The following is a 9,643-nucleotide window of genomic DNA, read 5'->3' on the forward strand; positions in this document are numbered from 1 at the left end:
GAAAGAGGAGGAAATATTGAAAAATAATATTTCTACACACACACGACGACGGCGGCGGCGACGCGGCGGTGACGGATGGACCTGACGGATAATTGGAGTCATCTTCGATATGATCGCTCTCTCAATAAAAGTAATTATTGTGTCGTCCTCTTTTGACATAAAAATCGATTGAGGGGAAGCCTAGAGATGAGGGCGGAGGAAAGAAATTGGGAAGATACCTATTACGCGCGTACAAACGACCCATGGCAGATAATGAATTCGATTGTTTGCTGGCGGTATTATCGCCCTACTCTCGGTAATAACGACCAATCGGGGAAAGGGAAGGGCGCCCGCTGTTACATTCGAAATATATAAATGGACCAATAACTGTTATACCGCTATTCAGTCGGGTCTCTCGATTCACCAGTAGTTGACAAACTGCTTCTCTTCCTTTTTCCTCCCCCTTTTTTTTCTTTCCGCCACCTCCGCCACTCACTCGGCACTCACCACCGAGCGCACTATCGTCCGAAAAATCGCAGCGCTCGCATTATTCCACGCACATTGAAGGTAAGTCACACGCATGTTGTCCCAGCTTCAATCGCGCGAAATCGAATCTCCAAGCCGAAAATTCACTTAAATTTCTCACGCGCTAAATCGTTCGCTTAATTGATTTTTATCACGGTAGGTGTATACCGTGTAAGTTTATCGGCGGTACAATACTTGAATCGGACGAATGCTTGCGAATTCTCTTCGTTTTCATGAATTTCAACGTGATTAAACGAACTTCTTCCGACTGCTCGAAGAAACGAACAATCTGTCGATTTGCTTCGAAATCGGTTTATGTAATGTAAGCATCTTCATAAGCGGCAACAGATTTCTGTTCTCTTCGCGAATCTCCCTCGCGAGGAGATATCACCACCGTCGGATAAAAGCTACGGCGGAAGTAAGAAGAAAAAATTACAAAGTCAAGGCATCCGCATCAATGGAGCGTGCCTTTCGCGCGCGCACGTGTCGTTTCGGTCCGCTTCCCTCTCCATTGTAAGGTGGCTGAGGCAAACCAATCCGGGTTAAAACGGCTGATGCAATCACGACGGAAGAGCGCATCTATCGCTCTCATTCGCGTATCTTTTTTTCAGTGGTAGGCCGAGACACGAGATATTAAAGCGGTTGCTCGATTCGGTGTAAATTAATCGCTACTTATTCGCGCGTGCATACAGGGTGTTTCCTCGCTAAGCGCACCTCTGAGTCAGCGCTTCCCTCTCTCACAGGAAGGTATATCTACATAGTTCTCTAATCGTGAGCGATCGAGGAGTCTTTTCTCAGCTAAGCCACGCATGGGACGAGCGGACGATAAGATTCCTTCTTCCGTTATTTTCAGGTAGAATTTTTGTACTTGGACGTAATTATTAATTAAATATATATATATATAATAAAATATCAGATTTTTTTGTTTTTTGGCTCAAATTGCACTTTTCCTCCATCTTTTGGAGAGTCGAGCTGTATTCCAACAAATAACTGATTCGCTCTGAAGGAGAATTATTAGATATTCTCTCTTTTGGTGTAATGCTGTTAAAGAAAAAGTTATTCAAAGATTGATACGACTCGGGAGGATCCGCTTAGCGAGAGACACCATATATACATATTATATATGATATCTAAAATATAAGGAATACATTTGTATCGAGCGTACATAATATAAATATTACTTCAGCGCGAAATCTTTCGTATTTCATTATCCAGTCCTTCGAATTTGAAATTCTGCAGTAAGTTCGGCGTTGCTGTGGAGGCAGATAATTAATTCAGTACACGTTCGTTCCGACTTTGCGAAACGCGACAAGCCCTTGTCCTCGGTTCGGGGAAAATCTCCAAACATTTTGTATATATACTTCCTAATAATTATTAACGATTAACGACAAACGATACGTATTACGGCAAGTTTCCGTACATAAAGCCTATTCTACAGTGTGCTCTTTGTTTTCTGTTTCTTGTTTTTGACCTTTTGCTTTTTTCTCCTTTGCAACCGTTTTATCAACAATTGTATTTCTTGTTTCTTCCCAAATGTTCGATGACTTTTATCTCGGGCGGTATAAAACAAAACAAAAAAAAAATTATAAGGATAAGAAGCAAAAAAGACAAAATATCAAAAATAACAAAAGGCAAGAAACAGGAAACAAAAATCAGATTGTAGAACAGGCTTAAACGATTCTTTCCAGATGCAGCTGTGCTTCGCCTATCTTTTGACGCTCGTCGTCGCAACCGACGTAGCCTTCGGAAGTCCTTTGACATTCTTCCTCATGACAAATGCATCATACTCGCGGGCAAACGTCGATGAGTCCAGCACACCGAATAGACTGAAAAGTGAGATTAAACCAGCCGGCATGAAAAAGGTATATTCCGTTACTCCGTAACAGAAACACACATTTTCTTGAATTCGTGGGTCCTACTCAAGTTTTCTCCTACTATGTAGTTTTAACATTTTCAACTATAACTATAACAAATTGCAACACTTGAACTTAGCATAAATACAATCAACTTGCACAAGTAGTGAACGAAAGTGTGAAAAATAAGAGACTGCGAAATTATATAAAATTATGTAAAATCGTAAAAGAATATGATTGTCAATTAAAATAAAATTGAATGATACAATAGACCAACTACGAGCACGAACAGGATCTTTTAATGTTCAAATTAATAACAATAAACAATACTATTTCAACGTTTCAATACCGAACATCGGATTGTTATTATCGGTGTAAGTCGGAGATTTTAAATTACATGAAAACTTTATGTTAATATATAAACTAAACTAATCGCATTTTGCGAAGAAAATGTCATCATCATTATAAAAAGTTGGACGATTTTTTCTGTAGACATGTGAAATTGGCATCTCGCTAGTTGTATAAACGATGTCGAGGTTGATGTAGAGTCCTTATAATAAAATTCACTCTACCGGTTATTATTAATCTTGATATACGATTGATACGATATTTTTGTAAACGAATCTTAATAAAAGTAAGTCCATTGAATAAAATTAGAGTTGCAGGTAAATGAAGCAACATATGTATATAAAATTATTTGAAATTATTTCAAAATTAGAAAAAATGAATCATGTTCTAGTTACGGGTCGATTAATGTCGATTCTATTCATCGTTTGAACCAACGAACATAAAGTTATAAATTTGTTCAACTTTTCACGATTCCTCTTTCGTATTTCATCAACTGAAAGAGCCACCGCGCGGCTTTTGACTCCGTTTTTTTACACACAACGAGTCGAATTCTCTCTTCTTTCCGCTTTCTATCTATCATTTCTCCCCTCTTTCTAGTAATACTATATATATTATATCTTCCTTCTAGAGCGGCTTCACGACAACGTGGACCAGAATTTTGCAGAATCCGCCGGATTCTTTAGAAGTTGCCGTCGGGTAAATATGCACTGCTTCGATATAAAGTAACGATTTTAGTGCACACATAGACGCGAAAGTAACGTGATCGCATTCCTTTCGTGTTCATTTAGAAGTCGCGTCGAACTGCAATGCGAGGTAGTTGGAAATCCGCCGCCCCAGGTTTATTGGATAACAGGAAACGAACCAGAAAGGCAGGTCGGTCTCGCTAATTAATGCTGAGAAAGATATCCTCGGTGATTTATGATAAAGGAGTTATATAGCAACGTGCTCTTTATACATACCGACACACACACGTACGTGTATGTATGTATATATGTATATATATATATATATATAGATATATGACGTTCCTCTTACAGATTCAGGAGTTGACTGCGCGGGTTCAAAAAACGAACAACGGTATGTCCACGGAATGGGAAGGTGTTAGTCAAATCACTTCCACATACGTGATTGATTGCGTCAGAGTTGAAGATCAAGGTTTAAAGTATTGCGTGTCCGTATCTAAAAATGTAGTGGTTCAATCGGCGCCGACGGTACTCCTCGTTAATAGTAAGCGATACAACAAATAAAATTTCGTTGTTGAACTGAATAGATGTTATCTACGGAATTGTCTGATTATATTGTCTACATCTACTAGGCACCAAAGCTACCGAATGCAACAGTGAGAGTCAACCAACTATCACCTTACATGCCTCTTGGAGATTCGCTCTTAATGAAAACACGGTAATTCTTCCATGCAGAGTCGTAGGTCAACCGGCACCTTATCTATTCTGGTTAGATAATTCAAGCAAAATCATAAGTCCCATCACACACGAGAGACACACTGTTTTACCTAGTGGCGATCTGCAGATAACGAATCTTGATTGGCCCGATATGGGTGAATATACTTGCAAAGTACAATCGGGATATACGGAGAAGAGCATCTCCACATTTCTATATCCTATACTTCTTGTACGTATATAATTAACTTTTGTAAATTTATCTAGTACAGTTTATACCTTTATGTGTATCTTATGTATCTAATGCCTTTAAAAGTATATCGATTAATTGCGAGAATCCTTAACGTTATAACGCAATAATCTCAAAATATATTCAATCTAGATAATTCCTTTTTAACTGCAAAATGCGTAATCTCTTATATTTTTTGTTTCAGACAAAAGGCAAATGATAAATTCCGTGTAAGAAGGCTTCAAAAGATTCCTATATTTTTAATGCCTTTTGCCATAAGTGATCAAAATCTATTACACAAAATAGAATATAATTTAATTAGAAATATCACGTATTAGAGAAAAGTACTTATTTTTTTTTTTTTTTGTTATATTTACGATACCAGTGCTACTTCTCCTTGAAAACTCGATATTCGAGCGACAGATTCACTTCTTACGTCGAATTACACAAAAAAAAGTTTTCTCTTATACTCATATCGAAGAAAGTTTGTAAATGAGTCGAGTATAGTTTTAATAAATGTGATCTACACATATGTTTTTAGCAGACTAACTTTCTTTGTTTTATCGATGTCCATAACGTATTTTAAACTATTTAATTTTATTACATGCTATTTAATTGTATTTACACTTTATACAAGATATATAATTTATAAATTTGTAATGAAATTTACAATAAGAGTAATTAATGCGAATGATATGTACATTACTTACCACTCATGATTTTCCATTAGGCTAACTCCAAATAAGCATTACGTTTAATCAATTCATTAAAATAAAATATAAACTTATTTTATATCTTCACTCTTTCCTTTTATCTCACAGTTATACTTATTAGTCGTAATGGTTATAATTATGTTAAGTATAAACAAACGGAAACGGTTTACTTATTAAATCGGTTTATTAAGCAGAAACAATATCTCTGATTAAAAGTTGTGTTATTATTTTTGTCAAAATAATAATAAAAAATGATTTATTCTAAGCGGAATCACAAGTTGAATATTGCATCTGTTGCAAAGGCCATCAATAAATACTATTGTTCTATATAAATGTATTTATGACGATACAGAGTAAAGTCTAAAAATTATATGGGAAAAATAGTATGTGAAACTCACGTAGAGAGTATCACGCATCCCAGTATCGAGTAAAGTCACGTAATATACGGAACATCTTCCCAAGATGTTCGGAGATGCATACGGAGCGGGACGAGAGATAAGAGGAGAGGGTAGACGAAAGAAGTGAGGCATTAACGCTTACGGGGTTTCGTTAGAATCACTTCTCCATATTACGGGTACGGCTCTCTAATAGTCGCAATGGAGATTAGTGTAAGTTACTCAATTACACGTACACACACTCTTTTTACTCATTTACCTCTAGTGGCTCGTATCGCCTTGCATATTTCAATCCACGGGTGTCCGTAGGAACTGCAAACGTCACACACGTTATTAGTCGAGCTCGAAGATGGTTTTTGTTGACTAGCTTGATGCCCGGGTGTATTCGGCGACGAGGAGCCCTCTCTTTTTGATTTGCACGTAGTCGATGAGAAACGACGAGGGAAATCGATTGTGGAAGGCGGCGGGGAAGCCGGCGCGCGTGTCTTGCGCGACGGCAACGTTGCTGAATTGTACGGCAAGTTTGACGAGGGTAGACCGGCAGAGAGCAATCGTTCCGACGACGGCGACGATTTCGCCGTCGAGCGGATCGATCGGCAGGATGGTGAGGACAGGCGCATACACCGCAGAAGGTTGAGTCAATCGTTGACCAATCCTTGGGAGACGCTAATCAGCTGCTCTTTCAGAACGCGGAAGGACGGTCGTACTTCCGGAGAGTGAGCCCAGCATTTGCGCATCACCTGGAATTCAAATTCCAAATAAACTAAAAAGTGTGATTTCTATACACGATATAGAATTCCCGAGGAACGGGAAAACGGCACAATTTACCTCATACACTTCCTTGAAACACGCTTTAGGTCGTTCCAAAATAATTCCTCGCTGCACTCGCTCGACGACTTCCGTATTCTTTAAGCGACCGTAAGGCATCTTTCCGCACGTAAACACTTCCCACATAAGTACTCCGTATGCCCACACATCCGATTTCGAACTGAAGCGCGTGTAGTTTAAAACTTCCGGAGGCGCCCATTTAATAGGAAATTTAGTGCCACCGCTACTGGTATACTGATCATCGAGTACATACCTAAAAATATTCATCACCTCAGTCAGTTAAATTTTAATACACGCTTACATTGAGCTTTCTACTTTTGTAAGATGTAGAAATATAAAAATAAAATTAAATAGTTTATACCTAGCTAAACCAAAATCTGCAACTTTTACTACATTTTCCGATCCCACCAGACAATTACGTGCTGCAAGATCTCTGTGTATATAGTTGTGCCTCTCTAAATATGCCATTCCTTTGCAAACCTATACAAAAAAATGTAAATACCTCATAGGAGATTCGGAAAATCTTGATAATTAGAATTCTGTTGACCGCCACATGTAACATGTTCTACTGTCTGTAAGACGGAATTTGCGTTACCTGTATACACATATCTAACAAGAGGCCAACGTTTGCACCTAATGAGGTTTCATGACGGCGGAGGTAGTTAAGAAGAGATCCATGTCGCATGTATTCCGTGACAATATATATTGGTCTATCTTTACTGCAAACGCCGTATAGCTGGACTAGGTTTTGATGTTGCAGTTTCCTGCACAAACGAAAATTTATCATGATGAACATATTTTGAAGAGATCGATATCGATATATTATTTAGAGAATAAGTTGTAACATTATAAAGTTTTTGATTGAATTCAAAGGATTTCAGTCGGATGTCTAGTTGTTTATTGAAAGTCTCGATGCGGAAAATAGATCGAGACTTACGTCATTACTTTAGCTTCTTCTATAAAATCATCCTCGGACATGGTTCCCTCTTTCATCATTTTCACGGCGACATCGATAGAGCCGCGCCATTTTCCTCTCCGCACGACTCCAAATTGGCCGGACCCGAGCTCCTCCAGCAAATGTAATTCCGCTGGGTCGATTTCCCATTTGTCTGTAAAAAGGCCGCCAGTCGTTAGGTAGCGTCATAGAGAAAAACAACTTTTCTTGACCTTACCTCTTATGTGTGTTTTATACATATATGAAATATATTAATATTAAGGAATGGAGAAAGTGTGTACGTATATAAATTAAATTTTACAAACCATGACTGAGGCCAGCAGTTGGTGGTACAGGACGATCGCAGGGGCTGGTCTTTAATCGACTGGCTAGACCACCGCTATTGTGTCTATGATAATTAACTAGATCGGGAATGGAGCCGCAGCAATGCTTTTCCGACAAGTAAAATTCTCCGCGGGTATTTTGTTTGATGTGGTAATGCTTCACGTGGGGATGTGGCCTACGGCAGTATAAAAAATCTTAAATTATCAGCAGGTGCGAAAGAAATTAGAGCCAGTCAGTGGAAGCCATTTGTACTGCCATTTGTAACTTACACTTTCGTATAAAGTGAGAGCGTGTAAAGCCCTTTCGTCGACGAGTTACGAACGACAAAACAGCCCTCTTTATCTTCTTGTTTCAGCAATGACTCGGCGCGTTGTCTTGACATATCACCTACGTACCATCTATAACAACAAGTAAAACCATTTTTTTATCCTTTTATCATGTATCATCTTACGATTTATACGAGATCACTACCGAGCGCTGTGTTCAAGTTCTGCTGGAAAAGTAGTTGACTGATAAGTGATAACTCGAAAAATGAGAAAAGCAATAAGGTGTTATGATATCCAAGAGATACTAAATTCGGTGATTTGTAGGAAAAGATTATATACGCCGAACTTACTCGTATTTCTGCAGTCCCAATAATTCCTTCTCTTTAACGTAGTTGCTAGGAATATAGCCGATCGATCTGCAATTAAATGCGCGTCATATAGCTTTCTGCAACCCGTTTTTCATGTATGCATAAACAATCTGGCTATTATGAATAATTATCGATGATTATACGAGAGTATCATTAAGATTATTGTTTGCGAATTGCGTGCGTACAACCAATTATTCTCTCACGATTGTCGGTTAATCACTGCTGCCGCGACGTATGTGTAAGATAAAAAAAAAATGTATAGATAAGACGTAACTCGTTTGCCGTAAAGAAGTTTTAAAGAAGAGCCAAGTCGTGCAGATGGAATTTTTAAAGCTATTCAAAAAGAATTATATACCCATTCTCGTCCTTAACTTTCCACCAATGCTCCTGGGAATCGTCCAAGACCTCGTACTCTGCACCCTAGACTCGTAAAATCAGAAGTAATAAATATTCTATTTTTAATTTAATATAATATGTATATTATATATATTATATTATACGTATATTGTAATGATTTATAACTTTCCTCTTTTTGTTATGTTATTACCTTTTCAAGAGACAAATCGCCGCCTTCGATGGCTCGAAAAGGATACAGAGCCACCACTACTTTCGCCCGCAACATTATCTTTTCCTGCGAGACAAAATAAATTTGCATGGATTACATAAAAATGCTAAGAACGAGGAAGTTTCCATATCAAACGGAACGTGGACTTACCTTTGCTTTAGAGGATGGTGTGCCGGGCGTACCACCTGGCATTATCGGAGTCGAAGGCGTACCTGGAAAAAGAGCAAACGGGAAAAAAAGATTTAGTATTATTTTCATGTTACATGACATTATACGCGAATCGCGTTTTTTTTTTCCAAATAACTTAACAACGTCACATTCTCTATGTATTTCTCCGCAAACAATTGCTTTACGTTCTTCACATATCATCGTATCACGATATTGTTGTAACAAATAGAATCCTTGACGACAATTTTGTGCGATGCAACAACTAATAATTACTTAATAATTATTTTATTAAAGCATCCGTCGTTGAATTTCACAGAAAAAAGCTGCCCGGGCAGCGACGTTCCTCCTCGCGTGGCAAACGAACGGCGGAAGCTAAACGGGACATCTCGACTGACGAGCACTACGCTGATCTGACAGCATATACGAAACTGTGAACGCGGAGAATGATACCACGAGAGCAGTCTCCACCCTGTCTAGACAAAATCAATGCGACCTCAAACCTCCTCACATCCCCTCTCCGGCATCTCTTCCGTCCAGCGTTCGCACGTGCAACGCTCGTCGCGTGTACTGCGTGCGCTGCATCCAACGCTGTCGCACAAAAACAATATTACACGTCTACCTTGTAGATGTCTGTGACATCTAAAAACTCCGCGTGCGGAGATTTTCGGAGATTGCCTCACATCAAATTCAACGAAAACCCCTTTGTACCCAAGTTTGAGGATCTGAGATT

The 9,643-nt window shown here is 38.7% G+C and overlaps 2 protein-coding genes across 5 annotated transcripts in view; one reads left to right on the forward strand and one right to left on the reverse strand.

Annotated features, from left to right (window-relative positions):
• Nucleotides 1-4,346, forward strand: part of LOC108754623 — a 15,247-nt gene extending 10,901 nt beyond the window's left edge. Inside the window, exons 11-16 of the mRNA XM_018497058.1 lie at nt 382-546; nt 2,193-2,366; nt 3,334-3,401; nt 3,494-3,578; nt 3,743-3,932; nt 4,021-4,346. Coding sequence (XP_018352560.1) covers nt 382-546; nt 2,193-2,366; nt 3,334-3,401; nt 3,494-3,578; nt 3,743-3,932; nt 4,021-4,346 — 1,008 coding nt within the window. The remainder of the gene's footprint in view (nt 1-381; nt 547-2,192; nt 2,367-3,333; nt 3,402-3,493; nt 3,579-3,742; nt 3,933-4,020) is intronic.
• Nucleotides 4,347-6,058: 1,712 nt separating this feature from the next.
• The window catches only part of LOC108754713 (tyrosine-protein kinase Btk29A), a 27,102-nt gene continuing 23,517 nt past the window's right edge, over nt 6,059-9,643 (reverse strand). For 3 of the 4 annotated variants that reach the window (XM_018497226.1, XM_018497225.1, XM_018497227.1), the window contains 11 exons: nt 8,896-8,957; nt 8,728-8,811; nt 8,536-8,600; nt 8,163-8,228; nt 7,816-7,944; nt 7,528-7,721; nt 7,205-7,376; nt 6,863-7,031; nt 6,629-6,747; nt 6,268-6,520; nt 6,078-6,179 (listed from right to left, as the gene is read on the reverse strand). In XM_018497226.1, the coding sequence (XP_018352728.1) occupies nt 6,078-6,179; nt 6,268-6,520; nt 6,629-6,747; nt 6,863-7,031; nt 7,205-7,376; nt 7,528-7,721; nt 7,816-7,944; nt 8,163-8,228; nt 8,536-8,600; nt 8,728-8,811; nt 8,896-8,957 (1,415 nt within the window). Of the gene's footprint in view, nt 6,180-6,267; nt 6,521-6,628; nt 6,748-6,862; nt 7,032-7,204; nt 7,377-7,527; nt 7,722-7,815; nt 7,945-8,162; nt 8,229-8,535; nt 8,601-8,727; nt 8,812-8,895; nt 8,958-9,643 lie in introns of all 4 variants that reach the window. The other variant, XM_018497224.1, reaches the window with a different exon arrangement.

The sequence above is a fragment of the Trachymyrmex septentrionalis genome, unplaced genomic scaffold (assembly GCF_001594115.1).
Source record: "Trachymyrmex septentrionalis isolate Tsep2-gDNA-1 unplaced genomic scaffold, Tsep1.0 scaffold80, whole genome shotgun sequence".
NCBI lineage: Eukaryota > Metazoa > Arthropoda > Insecta > Hymenoptera > Formicidae > Trachymyrmex > Trachymyrmex septentrionalis.